Source organism: Peromyscus leucopus, chromosome 8b, assembly GCF_004664715.2.
Source record: "Peromyscus leucopus breed LL Stock chromosome 8b, UCI_PerLeu_2.1, whole genome shotgun sequence".
Classification (NCBI taxonomy): Eukaryota; Metazoa; Chordata; class Mammalia; order Rodentia; family Cricetidae; genus Peromyscus; species Peromyscus leucopus.
The window spans coordinates 92,835,580-92,855,315 of NC_051086.1; the positions used below are offsets into that span (position 1 = coordinate 92,835,580).

General features: G+C 41.9%; 3 protein-coding genes across 3 annotated transcripts; all 3 read left to right on the forward strand.

Moving 5' to 3' along the window:
* The first annotated feature begins 203 nt into the window (after positions 1 to 203).
* Positions 204 to 1,007, forward strand: LOC119086955 (keratin-associated protein 4-12-like). The gene has a single exon (XM_037201045.1). The coding sequence runs from the start codon at positions 245 to 247 to the stop codon at positions 683 to 685; it is 441 nt and encodes a 146-aa protein (XP_037056940.1). The 5' UTR covers positions 204 to 244; the 3' UTR covers positions 686 to 1,007.
* Positions 1,008 to 5,623: 4,616 nt separating this feature from the next.
* Positions 5,624 to 12,864, forward strand: LOC114706998 (keratin-associated protein 4-12-like). The gene is made up of 3 exons (XM_028889581.2): positions 5,624 to 6,040; positions 12,211 to 12,271; positions 12,321 to 12,864. The coding sequence occupies exons 1-3, from the start codon at positions 5,662 to 5,664 to the stop codon at positions 12,448 to 12,450; spliced, it is 570 nt and encodes a 189-aa protein (XP_028745414.1). The 5' UTR covers positions 5,624 to 5,661; the 3' UTR covers positions 12,451 to 12,864.
* Positions 12,865 to 17,124: 4,260 nt separating this feature from the next.
* LOC114707003 (keratin-associated protein 4-8-like) lies at positions 17,125 to 17,922 on the forward strand. Its single transcript, XM_028889585.2, has one exon. The coding sequence runs from the start codon at positions 17,165 to 17,167 to the stop codon at positions 17,462 to 17,464; it is 300 nt and encodes a 99-aa protein (XP_028745418.1). The 5' UTR covers positions 17,125 to 17,164; the 3' UTR covers positions 17,465 to 17,922.
* The last annotated feature ends 1,814 nt before the right edge of the window (positions 17,923 to 19,736 follow it).

Consider the following 19,736-nt stretch of genomic DNA (forward strand, 5'->3'; position numbering starts at 1 on the left):
GGCAATCTCAATACACAAGGAAAAGGAAATTGTGTGTTTCATCTTCAAGTATTTAAAAAGGAAAACCAATGGTCTGACTTAATGATGCCCATTTCTTCAGGGAAAAGAAAAACAAGTTGGAAATATTCCACGCTGTGGTCACAGCACCCTTAGCAGAATATAAAAGGAGGCATTCCGCAAGGGGTGGTTCAGATTCACTACACTACTCACTCCCTTACTAATCAGAATCTCCACCTCCGACACCATGGTCAACTCCTGCTGTGGCTCTGTCTGCTCTGAGGAGGGCTGTGGCCAAGGCTGCTGCCAGCCCAGCTGCTGTGTGTCCAGCTGCTGCAGACCCAGCTGTTGTGTGTCCAGCTGCTGCAGGCCCAGCTGCTGCAGACCCCAGTGCTGCCAGTCTGTGTGCTGCCAGCCCACCTGCTGCCGCCCCAGCTGCTGCCGCCCCAGTTGCTGCATCTCCAGCTGCTGCCAGCCCTCCTGTGGTAGTTCTAGCTGCTGTGGCTCCAGCTGCTGCCAACCCTGCTGCCAGCCCTGCTGCCAGCCCTGCTGCCGCCCCTGCTGCCAGCCTTGCTGCTGCCTGCGCCCAGTCTGTGGTCAGGTCTGCTGCCACAGCACTTGCTACCGCCCGACCTGTGTGATCTCTACCTGCCCCCGCCCCATGTGCTGCGCCACCCCTTGCTGCTGAGACCCCTGCCATAGATCCACTTTCTTCTCTATAGATTCAGATCTTTTGTGAGTGTAATTTAACTTGAAACACGTGGAATGGATTGATACCATGAAATTCAGCTTCATGAGTCCAGTGAGGAGCCAGACCATATGGATGATGTCTGGAGTCTGGATTTCACCTGGAAACAAATTTTATGGAGCCAGCAAACAACTGGAAAAACACTCCTCTTCACACCCTCTCTATAGGACTTTGCAGTTGGAGTAATCTAATATATGCCTGTACCAAAGGAAACTTCCATATTTTCTGCAATAAAAACTCAGTATGACTGTTGCTCTTCTAAGATGATGTCTACTCTTCTTAAACAAGTGTGTCCAGGGGGGTTGGAGGATGGTTCTGTCAGTAAAGCACTTGCTGCACAAGCGTGGGGACCTGAATTCTATCACCAGAACCTGTGTAAAAAGCCAGATGTGGGGGTACATGCTCATAAACTCAGTGCTGTGGAGGCAGATCAAGGGAGTTCCATGTGCTGCTGGGCTGGCCAGATTAGCCCAACTGGTGAACTCTAGGTCCCAGGGACAGATTCTGTTTCAAAAACTAAGATGGACAGACTCTGCTGAATGACATTAGAGGTTGACCTCTGGCCTACCCAAACACACACACACACACACACAGAGAGAGAGAGAGAGAGAGAGAGAGAGAGAGAGAGAGAGAGAGAGAGAGAGAGAGAGAGAGAGAGAACAAGTGTATTTCACCTACAGAGCACACAAGAAAATGTTCTTGCTTTCCAGGTTCCCTTGGTCAATGGCCAACTTTTCCCCGGATGTCTTACTATTTCACAGACAAGCTATTTAGCACTATGAATCAATTTTGGGGAAAGAGAAAATCTGTGAGAAGTAGCCATGCTTGCAGGACTTCATGAATGTAAGAACATGAACAACAGAGTGCGTGCTTCCCATTTCACACCAGAAAGCTTGCGTCTTTGGGATCCAGATGCCACAAGCCTGTATTGCCTCTGCCTCCATGCAGAGCAGGGCTTCTGTATGAGCACAAAGCACATTGACACCTATGTATAAAGATGCCAAGATGAAACTCGGTAATATGCTAACCTCATATATTAACTGGAAAATAATATGGCAGATATATTCCAATATCAGATTAAAATGTACTTGAAATAAAGCAGGACTTCGCCCATGACTCACCTTTCCTCTTCATAGAAAGTTTTCAAATCCTGAAATATCCAGAGGACAGAACCATATCTTAGAGGAGAGGATAGATTCAGTAGGGAAAATAGACAAGCAAAATGTGGTCTGTTGTAAACTATGGTCAACTGCATGCTGCATATCCACATCAGTAAAGCCCCACAGAGCTCCTGGTGATTGTTTCCATGTTCTTTTGACATATAGGCCTGTTGAAAAGCGAGTCTGCTGCCATTGACCCTCTCGGATTCCAGACTCTTCACATACTCATTCAAAGAGCATGTACTGAATGCTTCCAACACAACCCCCGTTGTAAGTGCTGAGGCAATAGTGGGAGCCGACAGGCACAAGCCTCTGCGCTTAAGAGTCTACACCATGGAGTTTCCCAATAAAGTATCTGATGTGTTTGTTCCCTTCAGATTTTTTCCAGGAGATGGAGAGATGTCTCAATGGTTAAGAGCATCGGCTGCTCTTCCAGAGGACCCGAGTTAGATTCCCAGCACCGACATGGTGGCTCTACAACTGATTGTAAATCCAGTTGCAAGGAATCCAGCACCTTCTTCTGGTCTCCGTGGGCACCAGGTGCACACATGGTACAAAGACATAAATGCCGACAGAACACCCATGTACAGAAAATGAAATGAAATAATAACAAAACAAATAAAAAGCAAAACCCTTGTCCTCTTCAGTTTGTACATAGTATTTTTGCTGGTAATTTTATTCATAGGGATGAAATTGAGCTTTAGAGTTCCCCTTTAGATAAAAAATGGGAAATATTCTCTCAAAAGGATATTTTTGTTAATGACATACCCTATCTTCCCGTTCTAGAGAGCACCTGAAATCTTGTAGTTTGGAGAGAAAGCTAGAAGTGCAGACCCATGGATAAGAAACAAAATGGAAATACACCCTCAGCTATTTGCTTAGGATAAAAACGAAATGAGCTAAATCTAACCCAAAAGGCATTGCATGAGACAAAGAGAGATCCATTATTATGATGACGGTGATATAAATATATGAATATAGAGCAAACCTCAACTCAGAAGCTCTAGGACAGTAGATCCCAAACTAAGACAATCGGAAAACACAAATATTTACATTATGATTCATAACAGTAGCAACATTACAGTTATGAAGTAGCAATGAAATAATTTTATGGTTGGGGGGTCACCCCAACATGAGGAACTGTATTAAAGGGTCACAACATTAGGAAGGTTGAAAAGCCCTGCTCTAGGAGAAGCAAGAATCAGAACAAAACTCAATATACTGTGCAACTAAAGATAGAGCCCACAGGAAAACTGATTGAATTTGAAGTAATCAATCTGTAAGGCAGAGCTTATACTTGGCAGCCATCTCCAAACCAAAACAAATTAAAACACCCCCTCCCCAAAAACTTGTTTTCAATGCAGAGTATCATTTTTATAACAAAATTTGCAATAGACCAAATATTTCTCAGTAAAATACTAGCTGGATGAGCTATATTACATCCACAAAATCGAATATTGGATGGCTGAAATGCATTGAAAAATATCTGAAGCCACTACTATAGAATAAATAGTAATATACCATTACTGTGGTGCAGTAAGTGAAGCAAAGCACACTGTAAGTAAGTATACATAGTATGAGAACAGCTACCAAACAAAACTGACAGGAAATATGAACTTGTATTAAAATAATGATGTGAAGGCAACCTTCAGTTTTAAAAATGATTAACATTTAAGTTGGTTGATATACTCATTAATCCGAGTTAATCATTATCCAATATGCACATGAGCCAAGAAATTGCACTGTGCCTCACAAATATGTACACATAACATGTGTCAATCAAAAGCAAGTTCTATTCATAGAGGAGAGAGAGAATGCATGCAGAGAAGAAAGACACAAAGCAAGGCTTCCTTGGATATGCCTCATTTTGTAAAAATTATTTTGGAACCCAAACTAATTTACATAATTATAAAACAATTAAAATTTTAAAGTAATTTTTAGGACTATGAGAAGCAAGCATGGGATGTGTAGTCAATTCTAAGTATATTCATTTTTTTTTTCATGATCAAATCCCTGGTAAATGCAGCCTAAGGAAGAAGGGTTTACTTTGTTTACACTCAGGGAGATATGGTCCATTGGACCTACAGGGAGGGTGTGAAGTAGCTGGTCACACTGAATCTGTAGTCAGGAAGCAGAGAGAGATGAATGCTGCTTCTCTGCTCCCTTTCCTCCCTTTATTCTGCATGGGATCACAGCCTAAGGGTGCATCGTCAACATTCAGGGTGGGTCTTCCTTGCTCTGTTTAAGATTTCTGGAAACACTCTCTTTGATACATTCAGATGTGAGTTTCCATGGGGAGTCTAAAGCCCTTGAAGTTGACTATGAGGATTATCCATCGCACCCAGCATGATGACGTGGTAATACGCACATCTAAATACTCACTTCAGGAGTTTACAGTCTGGCATGAGACAATTGAACACATTCAGATTGTAGTCATTTTGGGCTCAAGCAGGGCCCTTCCCAGTATAAAGACAAGCAAAAGAACAGGTGAAATTTCCACAAACTAATAAAATAATGCCAAAGAAAACACTTGGAAGGAAGGAAGGTGGGGCTGCTGATTGGCTTGAAGTAAAAGAACTTTCTGGAAAGAAGCTGAAGAAGGTACATTCTAAGGAGATGAAACAGGACAATAAAAAGTATGGAAGTTAGTAATACTTCTGCTTTGTGGACTAATGAAGTCTCTAACAACTTTAGCTCATTTCTGCATGAGCTGTAGTGACCATATGCCTTGGGGGTTCTTTGAAAAGTAAACTCACTACAATAAACACAAATTATGAATAGGAGGTCTGGAGCATGGCCAACACTCACTAACAGTGATGGCCTCTGTGAGCTTGATTGTCATTGAAAAATATATGAGATGTTTAATTCTTGATTTGGATCCCAGTCTTCCGCACTTTCAATTTGTGTCAGAATTTCCTTTTTAACATAGCACACTTTAGAGTTTATAGGACAAAGAGCAAAGCCTACTATGCCCTCGTTATCCAAGCAAAATATCTTGAACCCATAATTACTAAAAGAGTGTCAGGAACAGATGCTTCACGTGAGTTTTTTTTTTTTTTTTTTTTTTTTTTTTTTTTTTTTTTTTAATAGAAAGCAGAATCCACTGCATATGCTGGCTTATCAGACCCATTCACATTTCATATATCACACATAGAGGGCATGACTAGGGGGCTGAATTTGACTCCTTAATAAGTCTTTTCCATTGAAAAACATTCATATAAAGCTAACCATTCAAGTACAATCTTTACAACGAGCTATGAACATTGTCGTCCCTAATTGTAGCCAAATAACTGCACTAACGAATCTTTCCCGTCTCTCTCTTTACCAGTGCACTCCAGACAATAGCTTATGTGTATCCACATAAAAAAGAGACAACATTTTGTGAGCTATTCTCAAAATATTATCAGGCAGGCATAGAGTGACACATGTATCATGTGCTAGTACCAGTTTAGAAGGGACACAGGCAGAAATAGAAGCACACATGTTGTTTCATGTGCCTTAATTCAATGAATCATAACAATGTAGAAAGAGAAAATGATGTCTTTTCTACATGCTGGAATATTTAACCTTGCAAACGTAATTATGCCTTAATTACACTAATTAATGTCCTGGTAAGAAAAACAAGGAAAGGAGCTTTGCTCGTGGTGACACCAGTTGCTGAACAGACTATATAAAAGGGAACACCAGCCAGGAGACCTTCAGATTCTCAAAACTCACTTTCTCAGAAACCCACCCAGAACCTCCACCTCCGACACCATGGTCAACTCCTGCTGTGGCTCTGTCTGCTCTGAGGAGGGCTGTGGCCAAGGCTGCTGCCAGCCAAGCTGCTGCCGCCCCAGCTGCTGTGTGTCCAGCTGCTGCAGACCCCAGTGCTGCCAGTCTGTGTGCTGCCAGCCCACCTGCTGTCGCCCCAGCTGCTGCATCTCCAGCTGCTGCCGGCCCTCCTGTGGTAGTTCTAGCTGCTGTGGCTCCAGCTGCTGCCACCCCTGCTGCCGCCCCTGCTGCCAGCCCTGCTGCCGCCCCTGCTGCCGCCCCTGCTGCCAGCCCTGCTGCCGCCCCTGCTGCCGCCCCTGCTGCTGCCTGCGCCCAGTCTGTGGTCAGGTCTGCTGCCACAGCACTTGCTACCGCCCGACCTGTGTGATCTCCACCTGCCCCCGCCCCATGTGCTGCGCCACCCCTTGCTGCTGATCCTCCATCCCTGGATTCAGCTTCAATTTCACCTCTGTCCCCATAGCTGACCACAAGGACATACAGAATGGGCTCAACGTTGTTTTGTTGAGTCATGTATTTCTTTGGACCCAACCACAGCTATTCTAGCTTCAACCCAAATCCCTCATGTGGACCTCTCCTTCCCATCTCCGTGGGGACTTGCTTGCCCCTCACCAGCTGTTGAATTGGCCTGACTAATCCTTCCTAGATTCTTTCCAACTTCTAGGTTCAGGTCACAAAGTTCAAGCGTACACCATTTGATTTCAATATTTCTGTCTCGTTGATTTTCATAGTCTCTGTCTTAATTGTTCAATGAAGATGCTCTTGGGTCATTCTTACTCTCCAAGTTTTCCTGTGTTGTATCACTGTGTTAAAAATAAACCACCACCTTCCCATATAGAAAATCTGGTGTGATTTTGTAAGTCTCTAAGGTTTCTTCTTAATCCTGAAGAACATGTGTTTTGCCTGTACCCGTAGGATGAATGAAAAGACTCTTTTGGTGAAAAAAAAAATTAAACTACATTTGCCTTTTTCATCAGCAGTCTCCTTTGTTTTTAGACAACATGGGAAAACTCATGGGTAGAAATCAGAAAATCCATTTTAGAAAGATGGTAAATCATGTTCCGTGGGTCTACATCTGTTGATATTATGCACACGCAAACATCTTGTAGTAACTAAAAGGAGAGCAGAGTCAGGTGTCTGTAGCTGAGGGCAATTGGTTTTTTTTTAAAATGCAACGAAAGCTGCAGGTGCTAAATGTGAGATCAGAGGATGAAGGTGAGAGATGGAGGCTTCGTATTAGTGCGTAAACTCTCACTTGCAAAGAGAGGAAAGACGAAACTGAAGATGAATCTATTACTTAAAGTAACCAAGCTCCAGGATGCTGCTTCTCTCAGTCTAGACTGTTCCGCCACACCAGGACAGATTCCCTAACTAGGACAGAAGACACTGAGGTATGGTATGGTAGCATCTGGCTTGAGCGACTAAAGATCTTAGGTCTCTGAATGTCCCTGAGCTCTCTGGAGCAGAAGTAGTCTTGTTGTTGTTGTTGTTGAAGAAGAAGAAGAAGAAGAAGAAGAAGAAGAAGAAGAAGAAGAAGAAGAAGAAGAAGAGGATATCTTTTTGTTTAAAGATAAAGTGATGCCCAGCCTTGAAAGATAACACAAGATCCTTTCCCTCTCCTCTTTGCCACACACCAATAGCCCAGCCTCCTGCCCCACTTGACAGCCAATATCTACAAACCTGTGTTCACTTTCTGTTTGGCTTTTCAATTGTCTCAGACAAGAAAGTAAATCCACTCCTGCTACTCTAGACTTTGAGTGGAGATCTTTTATTCTTATGTCCTCACTTCCTCTTTCTCTATTTTCTCATTTTAAATTTTAAGCAAATGTGTGTGTGTGTGTGTGTGTGTGTGTGTGTGTGTGTGTAAAACACATGTAACAATTTTTACTTTATGTGTATAGGTCTTTTGTCTGCATGTATGTCCATGCACCACATATGTGCCTGGTGCCAATGGAGACCATCAGATCCACTGGAACTGGAATTACCAATAGCTGTAAGCAACCATGTGGGTGCTAGGGATCAAACCCAGGTCCTCTGGAAGAGCAAGTGCTCTTAACTTCTGAGCCAGCTGTCTAGCAAACATATATTTTTATATTTGCATCATGGGCTGTTTGGACATACTATAGAATGTGATACATGTTTATTACACTTTCTTTACCACTGCTTAACAATATACTGCTTCACAGTAGCACAGAGAGGAGCGCCCTATTCATTGAAGGGCTACACAGTGCTGTGTTGTAGAAAGTTGATGTCATTCATTCTTCTGCCTCCTATAGAAGGATGCCAGGCTATGTCCAGTTCTGTTTTCTTTCTTTATTTTACCTTATGAAAAAAACTGATTTAATAATCTCATAAAAAAATCTTCATATTTTTATGGATTGCATATGGGGATACTTTATAGAGAAATAGCTATGACCAAGAATAATGTTGCTATTTATTGGCAAATCGTCACAAGAAATTCATGAAACATTTATTTCCATATTGCCAGATTTTGAGCTTTTGACAACCTAATTACCATCTCTAATTATTTTATTTTATTTGCTTTTATTATGCAAGAGAGGGTACGTGACTTATTCCCCCACCTCCAAATATTTTCGAGGCCTTGATAGTTTCACACTTTACTTCTCACTGCCGTGCATCTTTGTATGAAACATCTTTTTCCCCTTAGGCAGCTGATCTTTTTCTTGATCTATTTTATTTTTTCCTTTCAATAATCAATTCTATTTAATTGGAAGTAATTCTTCCATCTCAAATATCAACAAGGTTTTTATTATCATCATCATCATCATTATTATTATACTTGTCTCATCTTTTCTCTCTCTTTTTTAAAAATTTTTTCATACAAAATATTTTGATAATGTTTTCCCCTCCCCTTGCTCCACCCGGTTCCCCTCCCCTCCCATCTCAGAAAACTTTGTGTTCTCCCTCTCTTGAAAACAAAACAAACATGAGAATTAAAACAAACAACAAGACCCAAAATAACAAACAAAGTAAAACAAAAACCCCGCAAAAAAAATGTAGTGCTTGTCTAATAATACCAGAAATGTAATTATAAATGTGCTCATTTCAACCGTTAGGTGAATGACTAGCTTACCTTTACCAAATACCAAATCCGTTCATGTGTTCTGTGCTTTTTTAAAGACATTTCAAACTGTCCTGGAAAATGGGAGCTGAGCACGATTATACACCACTTATCACAAATGTCCAGTGTCTGAAGTTATGCTGTTCTTTAATTAATTCTTTTAATATTTTGGTTGATTAAATTTGTTCTTTGACAGTTTCATACATGGGTAAAATACATTCTGATTCTTCTCACCCCCACCCTCTCTTATCTCCTTCCCACCCATCAGTTCCCCCTCCCTACAATTACTGCTCTCTCATCTATGTCTTTTTGTTTTGTGGCACAGTGAGTTAAACCGCACCCAGATGTGTGAGACTAAGTGTGGTGCTCACTGGGGCCTGCACTACGCCTTGCCCAGAATCTATCAGTAGCCAATAGTTTAACAGGAATGACTAGAGCCCCGCCCTAATCCGTGACTGATTGCTGACAAGACCAGTCTTGTGCAGGATTGGAGCGGGTCAGAACAGGTCCTGGCTGTGACTTGCTTAGAGGATGGCAGTCCACAGCCTTCCTCCCTATCTTCCGGATCTTACATTCTTCTAGTCCGCTCTTTGGCGATGTTCCCTGAGCCTTAGAGGATGTAGTGTTTTATTTAGAACTGAGCATTCAGCTGTCTCTTATTTTTGGCACTTTGAACAGCTGTGCATCTCTGCATTTGTTGCTATTGGCTGCAAAGAGAGGTTTCTCTACTTAGACCGAGTAGCATTTGTCTACAGGTATAAACATACACACCTAGAAACAGTCTGCCTTAATTTCAATCTAGCTGAACAACAGCAGTAAGTTTCCTTCTAGGGACTATGACTTTTATAGACAGTTTTTCACCTTGGACTATAATACTAGGCATGGATTCCTTCTGATTTATCTTGGAAGCTCTTTATGTTCTGCCCCACCTCCCCTCTGTCTCTGCCATTTCTGGTTTTATTTGTTTGTGATGGCTTAGTATGCAGTATTTTTAAAACTTTTGTTGAGTTTGTTCTTTGACAATTTTATCAATGTATAACGTATCCTGATTACTGGTGTGCATTTTTTTCATGCCAAAACTATCAGGAAGGATTTGAATGCAAAAAGTGTGTTTGTTCACATGTAAGAGACAGAAGCATATGAAACTTCTCGCATGATGAGTCTCCATTGTAGCTCTGTCTTTGTAACTAACTCTAGCTAACTTTCATTGAAATGTCTATCAAGACAATGCTTTTCCTCCTTTCCACATTTATTCTTACAACCCTAGACAGGTATTCCCATTTCACCCCTTCAATACAACCACCATCTAAGTGTTCTTCCTGCTTCCTAGCATTCTCACACCTCCAAATATTTGCAAGCCCTGGATGTTGCTCACACTTTTATTCCTACTAGATGATGAGATGGCATTCAGTATATATTCAAGAAAATCCTTAAATTCTCTTAATCCTACTCATCAAATGTTGTCTTCCTCTGCAGTCCTCACACATGATTGATAGGTTATTGAGCCTATCAAAAGCCCAAACACAGGCCCATCCAAGCCTGTGTTCATCATCTGAATGTTTCTTCTATACCCAAATATATTATCTCTGTCACTGATAAGTGCCTTTGTTTTTAATAAATCACATATTTGCTCAACTAAACTATCACTTAGAACTGGGCATCATACTAATTAATGCAAGTGAGAGAATTTTCTTTTTTCTTTTTATTTTATTTTATAATTTAATTTAATTTTACATATCAGCCATGGATTCCCTTGTTCTCCCCTCTCCCCCACCCCTACCATTCCCCCCAGCTCATCCCCCATTCTCATCTCTTCCAGGCAAAGACTCCCCTGGGGATTGAGTTCAACCTGGTAGATTCAGTCCAGGCAGGTCCAGTGAGAGATTTTCTTGAGACTACGACTACCATTTAGGCTATATCTTGGAAAGGGAGATAAAACAAAACAGTTGTGATATGATGTGATACCCTAGAACGAAGGCAAGAGTCAAAGAAAGGTTCCGTTGAGTATAACAGATGTTAAAAAAGAGATCAGAAGTGAGCTGTGGTGGGCATTGAAGGATGAGTAAGGATTTGATAACTTGACAAAGGAGAAAACATCATTGTAGGCAAGTAGAATATTCTAGGCATAAGAAATGACACCAGATTATCATTTTTCATGTTCTATGATGAGAGTGGGTGTGTCCCTTCAGTCCATTTGGGACCTCAGTCACCTCGTGTGTAAGGAATTAACAAGAACTGCACCCACCTCAGAATCCTTGAGAAATGTAAATAAGATAACAATTACAGAGAACTCCAAATATTCCTGGCACAAAGTAGGTATTCAGCTAATTTTAGCTAGCAGGGTTATTACACTGTCCATTAGGAATGCACAGATTTAAAAACCTCATTGTTATTTTATTGGCTAGTCCAACACCCTGGGAATAGCTGGCAAGCTCTACCATGTATATCTCCTGTCCCCTTAATTGTTTGTATGATGCAGATGAAAGTTTATGCCTTTATTCCTATCTTATTTCAAGCAAAACTTGTCCAAAAGAGGGGGAAAATAACTCAGAATATGGAAAAGACATACCTTTTAAAATTATTTTTTATTTATTCGTTGGGAATTTCATGCCTGTAGAGAATGTATTAAGATAATTGCATTGCATGTACTCATTGGGTTTGTTGACTTACCAAAAGGTTGATCAAAATGTGCCCTTAAGACACCCCACTCTGAAAAACATGACACTAGTAATTCAGCAATGTTTAGGGACCCATCAGGCTAACATGCTTTTGCTATTCAAAAATAATTGTCATTTCCAAGTCCTTTTACCTTGGAGAGACTAAATAAGACGAGATTGATAGGACCTTCCCTCAGCTTGCTCACATTCTACTGACAAAGTGAGAAATACAATACTCTTTGCCGATTGCAAGTTACCTCCTTCACACCCCCAAAATACCAACTATTCCATCCTGTTTTCCTACCAGTATCCCATAAGAACTGCTTCTAACCTACTGCTGCCAGAGATATAATCACCATAATGTCTGTTCTAAACATATTACCCCAGGATAAGACCAGACATAAAGAATTAACTCTAACACAAGGAGACAAAGTCAAAGACTGTGTCTGCTTTAGGGGATGTATCAAAGAAAGCTTTGTAGGAATTAGGAAGAAAAGGAAAGCTGATTCTCTTAGCTTTGCCAAATTAAATAGTGCAGAATATAGCAGGAAAAGGAAGCAGCGACTTTTCTATATATAGATAAACACAGTAATTGACTAAAACTGATCTTCTGTAGTATAAACAAGAGTCACGTGGTTAGTAGCCCTCAGCGGGATATAAAAGCAAGAGACAGCACAGAGAGAGACCAGACTAGGAACTCTCACCACCTTGTAAACCCACCCAGAACCTCCACCTCCAACACCATGGTCAACTCCTGCTGTGGCTCTGTCTGCTCTGAGGAGGGCTGTGGCCAAGGCTGCTGCCAGCCCAGCTGCTGTGTGTCCAGCTGCTGCCGCCCCAGCTGTTGCATCTCCAGCTGCTGCCGCCCCCTGCTGCCGCCCCTGCTGCCAGCCCTGCTGCCGTCCCTGCTGCCGCCCCTGCTGCTGCCTGCGCCCAGTCTGTGGTCAGGTCTGCTGCCAGACCACTTGCTACCGCCCGACCTGTGTGATCTCCACCTGCCCCCGCCCCATGTGCTGCGCCACCCCTTGCTGCTGAATCTTCTCTTCGAATGCACCATTAATCCCCTCATTCTCTACAGATGAAACCCTTCCTTCTAGAAAATATGTAGTGTTTAAGGGACTTGATTTCCCGAGTCCCAGAACTCAGTCTCATTTGCAGTTGTTCTGTGCACATATTCTGACTTCTGTCCCAAGTTCTTCCTCTTAGAATGAGTTTATCAAAAATCTCCCAATAACTTAACAGGCCTCCCCCAACATGTCTCACCTTGTCTTTTTATCTATTCATCATGCTGGAGGAATTTAAATTATCCCTGGCACTTGTAGGAGCATAACCTACAAGTTTTAACCCTTCTGCCATTAAAATCCAATAAAGTGTCTTTTATAGTCTTTGCAAAAATTTTGATACTTTATTATCTCTGTGTAACAAAAATAAACATCCATCACACAGGTACTTAAAATTGAGTGTGACTGTTGCTTTCTCTATTTAAAAAATGTGTAAATAAAAAAGGAGGCAAGGGAAATGGTTCAGCAGATAGAGGCACTTAATAACAAACCTGATTATCAGAGTTCCAAGTCTGGTATTCACACTGTGGGAGAACTGACTACCACACGTTCAATGACTATGTGTATGCTGTGGCAACTGCAAACACACACACACACACACACACAGTGGGGGGGGAGGTGGAGAATATTTAAAAATTACCAAAAAATAGAAACCTTTACCTATGCTTCCTGGGCAAATGTATGTTTTGTCTTCATTTAGTTAGTTAATTTTTGAGATTATATTTTAGTTAATAACATTTTCCCCTCCAAATCCTTCCATATACCCCTCCCTAATCTCCTTCAAACCCATGGCCTCTTCTTTCTTCAGTTGTTACTCTATGTACATGTTCCCAGATCTAACCTGTTAAGCCCACTACAGAAGGTCATAACCAATCAATGTGCAAAGTTGTGGAGCCCAGTCCCAAGAGATACTTCTATAGACACTCCTACACCTAAGGCTCAGGGAACATTGTGGAAGAAAGGATGGGAAGATTGTAAGAGCCAGAGGGTCAGAAAATTTGCTGTGAGATTGTATCTCCTGGAAACATCAGAAGCTGCACCCATAAATCTCACCAACACGACTGCCTAAGTGTGAATTGTATTTTCACTGCACTTGAAAGCGAACAACCCATGGTAGTCAAACTTCCAACAGAAAAGAAATGGCATTAGTAACTGCCTTGTTTCTCTAGAAAGTCATCTTTGTTGCAGGAAATTAGTCACTTTGTAGTTGTTGGGCGAGGGGCGGGGGGGCGGGGAATTAAAATGATAGAGCAGCCATGAGTATATGTTATCAGGGAAGTCATCAGGGAAGACTGAACACAGTTCACACAACCTTTTATTCTCTTTGGGGGAATAAGGACAGTCAGTAGGTCGTGTGGTAAATTCTTTATATGTTCTACTCCAGGGTCAGGTGTGGTGAATCTTTTCTCCACATGTATGCTTCATAAGGGCAGACTGTCAATGGGGCATTCATCCCCCTGTATAGGGGACCACCTCTGAGGCAAAGAGATGATGCAAATGAGGACTGGAGGAAGCTTGTTGCTTTATTGGAAGTGGTGGCTTTCCCCCAAGGCTGCCCCTCTCCTTTCCCAGGGTGGCATATAAAGAACCACATTTCCTCTCCTCCATTTAGAGATTGTAAACAGGTCATTCCATTTTCTGAACTCCCCAAAAGACTAACTAAGCCTGCTCATGAAGTAGCCCTCCAGTTTGGTTTTTCCCAGTATCCAATTCTACTCGACCCTTCCCATCCATGACAGTTGATCCCCACAGCGTGTCTCCATGAACTCCCAGCATGCTGCTCTCTGTCTCAGCACATGCTTTCTGGAGATTTCCACCTGCTCCCAAAACCCATTCATGATAGATGACCTGAGAGCTGGAACCATTCATCAAAATGTATGTTCAATCTTTCAGTACCTGGTAGAAATAAGAATATAAGCATATGGCAGAAGTATATTGTACATAATCCATAAAGAAAATTATAAAGTTTATATAGGAACCCCACCTCTCTCACACACACACAATCTTTAAATTTTAAAACAACACAAAAGTCTGTGACCATAAGTAAACTCCCCTTTATGAGTCATTGTTAATCTCATTCAAGAGCTATTGGTATGCACTACAGCCTTATTAACCACATTCATACATGTAGTGAATAAACATCATTCACTCACACACCTAGCTTTTGTTGTACATTACTTAGGCTGTCATTTATTTAAAAATTATTTGATTTACTTTGGGAAATGTTGGTACTTACTCCCATCCAAGCTGAGTGTATGGCTAGGCATGTTTCTTTGCATTTTTTAGCATTTGTTGTTGAGAATGGTGAATATATTTTAGGTAGGATTGTTGTTTATGTGTAAGATATCAATCAGTTTTCATAAATTTATATTATCCTGACTTTGTGGTTAACACTAATACCCAGCTGGTTCTGAGATACTGAGGAGACTGTCATGGCAGCCCAATGCATCTGGGCTTAGACATGGCCTGTCCCCTGTAGCCCACAGTATAACCCCATCATTAACACAAATGTTTTGTTTTGTTTTGTTTTGTTTTGTTTTGTTCTGTCCATTTTCTCCAATTCCTCTCTCGTACCTTCTGGGATGGAGCTTTTGTCTAGGGTTCTGTAGGATGTAAAACTCAAGCAAAGTCAAGGGATGTTCAGAAATATTTTTGGCTGATAGATAGTTTTTCTAGCATTAAGAATAAAACTGGGGAGTCTGGGAGCAAAAGTGAAGAGGTGTTACTGTCTTCTTCCTCCCCCATCCCCCAAGGCTATAACCATGGGAGTTAAGCACATATTAGTGGACATCTGAAAACAAGTCTCCCTCTGCAAATCAAGTTTTCTGCAGCTTTCTATACCTAGCTTTTACCCGGCGACACACCACTGTAAATGCTGCCTCATAAGCAAAATGAACATTTGACCAAATAATGGATTCGATGGATAAAAGTAGTTTTTCTCAAAGAGGACTGTGATCCACTTTGGGACTGTTTCCTGTCTTTTCTCTAATATATACAATGGCCTGCTCCTATACTTCCATCTATGCCACAACCTCTACCAGGAAGTAGAATGTGCTAAGTTAGAAGCACAATGCATGCAGGGGACCGTTTATGAGGACAGACACGATGCAGGAGGAAACGTCTCCAGTGAGTCTTGACGGATGAGGAAGGGTTTGCAGAGCTGATGAGACGTGTCCCAAGATGAAACAAGCCCAGCCAAGGCTTGCACACTTGAATCTTCACATGTCCTCTGCTGCTCAGAGGCACGTTCAGCTCCCTTTCTGTTTCCCCTTGGACACGCATTTTCGTGTTAGCCTCTCTGTGCTTCGTGAAGCTCCTCCATCAAGAGAAGAGTGCACAGCCCTTCACAGAACTGCATCAAAAACAAAAGAAATACAGCATAACTCACATAGTACCTGGCACACAGTCACATTTTACAAGCTCTACCCCACCGAGGGCACGTGGAACACATTGTCGCACTGCATATTTTGAGTTTAGTGGTTTCATTAAAGTCATGGAATTTCTTTATTTTATGCCAAACCATTCCCTCAGCCTGTCTTATCCAACCACTTACAGAAAGGCACAAAGGTCTACCTGCTCTATGCCTAGAATATTCAGCAGAAACTCTTGCATATATATTGCCAAAGTTAGAAACTCAAAATATTTTTATGTATTTTTGTATGTAAATTTTTATATGTAAATATTTTATGTATGTAAATATTACAAAATATTTTATGTACAAAAGAAAAGAGATCAGACCAGCAAAGTGACTCAGCAGGTAAAGGTATGTGCTGCCATGCCTGATGACCTGAGTTCCATCCATGGGACCCACATGGTAAATGTACTCGTACACATACACACACTAGATACTAAATAAATTCAGTGAACTGCTAATGACGTATAGTGCCTACACTGTAAATTGTTTGAATGCCTCTGTGAGTGAAAAACATCTACTGTGCAGTTGCACACTTAAAAGATGAATAAATTTCCCCACTCTTCATCATTCTCCAGGAAGGCATACAAAAAAAAAAAAATAGACCCCAAACGCCAAAAAAACTGAGTTTCTATTCTTGCTAAGTGGTTGAACCACTGCCAAGCCCTTCATCCTAAGAGACTGAAATGAGATCTGACAGTTTAGAACTTCCTCAGGTCTGACCATCTCCCCAGTCCTCCAATGGATACACAATATCACCATCGTTCCCACGAGAGATGGGGCAGCCTCGTCTAAACGGTCTTCCCTTCTAATCCTTTCCCTGAGTCTCATCTGGATAGAACATTCCTTGACAACACAATAAATGCTGGAATTTGTGGGAAAACATTTCCATGATTTGCAAGGAACAGTGTACAGACAAGAGGGAATGTCACATTTAGAAAACAAAATGCCAAAGAGTCCTGTGGCAAGTTACTTGCAGAAAGGACAAAGGTGACCGACTATGGAAAAAATGCGATGAGCATTTCAGTTGCAAACACGGGGGCTACCAGAGGGGGGAAAATGTCTTATTTTCTTTCTTTTGGGGTATTTAACTAGAAACATTACAATTATGCAATTAAATGATTAAGTTTCCCAAGAAGGTAAATACTAACAAGGAAATAGTGACGTCACATGAGGTGTTCAGCGGGGTATAAAAAGGGGTGCGGGGCAAGGAAACTTCCAAACCCAATATCTTCACTCACTTGTAAACCCACCCAGAACCTCCACCTCCAACACCATGGTCAACTCCTGCTGTGGCTCTGTCTGCTCTGAGGAGGGCTGTGGCCAAGGCTGCTGCCAGCCCACCTGCTGCCGCCCCAGCTGTTGCATCTCCAGCTGCTGCCGCCCCTGCTGCCAGCCCTGCTGCCGCCCCTGCTGCCAGCCCTGCTGCCAACCCTGCTGCCGCCCCTGCTGCCGCCCCTGCTGCTGCCTGCGCCCAGTCTGTGGTCAGGTCTGCTGCCAGACCACTTGCTACCGCCCGACCTGTGTGATCTCCACCTGCCCCCGCCCCATGTGCTGTGCCACCCCTTGCTGCTGAGAACCCTGCTCTAGGCTCATCTCCCCCTGCAGCTATACACCATTCTTTCGTGTGAACCCTTAGGAATCTGTTTACCATCATTTACCAGGACAGACTGCACAATTCCAGTGAGCCCGCCATCCTCTCCACAATCAGGCAGCACATCCTGGCTCACTGGACGGTCTCTCCTTTGCTACCATCTCTTTCCAACATTAGTACAGTGTAGAAGTTAATTTATACATCGTGGGTTAATAATTTATCCTAATTCTTCAAATGGATTAATGTTGTGGCTCTAGATTATTATTTCTAGTAAATTAGACATTTTCTACAGCCCTTGTCTTAGCATTGACTTTATAATCCCAGACCTGAGGTTTTGGGTATATTCTGTTTTTGTTTTTGTTGTTGTTGTTTTTCCTAAAATGAATATCTTATGACCTGTTATTCCTCTTCTTTCTAATAAACTTTTTTACACATAAGAATTCATTGGTCCTGTCCTCTGTGTCTTCCATTGTACTCAATAACTGAGGACTGAGGTCTGGCTGACTAAGGAGTGATTTCTGCTCTGGCAAAAGACCTGAGTTTAGCTCCCAACCCCCATGTTGAACAGTGTACAACCCCCTGCAACTCCAGCTCCAGGAACTGCCTGGCCTTCTTTGGCCTCTGCAGGCAACTGCACTCCCTCCACACATGCACGCAGATACACAAGCATGCGTAGTATTTAAAATAAAAATAAATCCTTAAAAAGTAATTGAGGGGACTGGAGAAATCTCTCAGTGGTTAAAGAACACATGCTGCTCTCCCAGAGGACCAGAGTTTAGTTCCTAGCATGCACACTGGATGGGTCACAACTACTTATAACCCTAGCTCCAGAGGATCTGATGCCTCTGGCCTCCATGGGTACTTATACTCACAAGTATGTACCCACACAGAGATACATAAAGTTAAAATGAAAAGAATCTTCACAAAATAAGTGAAGATTCACGTTTTATATAAAAACACTGAAAAATTAAACCATAATTAAATCATTTTTAAATGCTATATGTGATATAGGCATGAAAATGGTATGTATGTATTTGTGTTCATGTGTTTGGGAGTTTGAGTGTAATTGGTCCTCATAATCTCATAGGGAATGGCACTATTAGGAAGTGTGGCTTGTTGGAGTGGGCATGGCCTTGTTGAAGGAAGTGTGTCACTGTGGGGGTAGGCTTTGAGATTTCCTATGCTCAAGATACTACCCAGTGTCTCAGTCAAGTTCCTGTTGTCTGCAAGATGTAGGACTCTCAGCTATTACTCCAGCACCATGTCTGTCTGAATGCCATCATGCTCCCTGTCATGATGATAATCAATTGAACCTCTAAAACCCTAATTAAATGTTTCTTTATAAGAGCTTCTGTGGTCATGGATGTCTCTTCACAGCAATTAAAAACAAAAACAAAAACCTAAGTAAGACACAGTTCTATAGTCAAGTAATACGAAACTCCTACAGGGGAAAAAAGCCTCCAGTCTATTAAATCATGATAAAATAATGACATATTGGGTGAGAAAACAGATGGCCAGTAGTATTTCTCCAGATGGTTTCCAGTTTGTTAGGAGCTTCCTGACCCGAGACAAATGAATGTCTTAGTTTTGTTTGGATCCAGACATTACAACTGTCTGAAGTTGGATTTGAAACCCACATTAGTGTTTGGATCTCTATGTAAACACAGGGTTTACTCTTCTTCTGTTAACCTTCATAAAACCAGGCTCTTCTTAATACTTTGGGTTTTGTTTTATCTTTGGGGTCACAATAAATATGAACTAACAGGAGACAGACAGTGTGAACTATTACTGAAGGGCCTCTCTCCAGGTTCCACCAATCCCACAATCCACGTATAAAATAATCACTCAGACGCTTATATTACTTACAAACTGTATGGCCGTGGCAGGCTTCTTGCTAACTGTTCTTATATCTTAAATTAACCCATATCTATAAATCTATACCTTGCCATATGGCTCGTGCCTTACCGGCATCTTTACATGTTGCTTGTCCTGGCGGTGGCTGGCCATGTCTCTCCCTCCTTCTTCCTGTTTCCCCAATTCTCCTCTCTCCTTGGCCCCCCCTATACTTCCTTCCTGGTCACTGGCCATCAGTGTTTTATTTATATAAAGCGATATCCACAGCAGTGAACTTCTATGCAGAAATCCAGCAGTCCCTGTTTAATAACTGATAATTCTTGACTATCTGGAATGAGAGGAAGCAAGAAGAGGAGACCTTATTTATACAAACAGAGGCCATCACTTCCTGAATGTACTG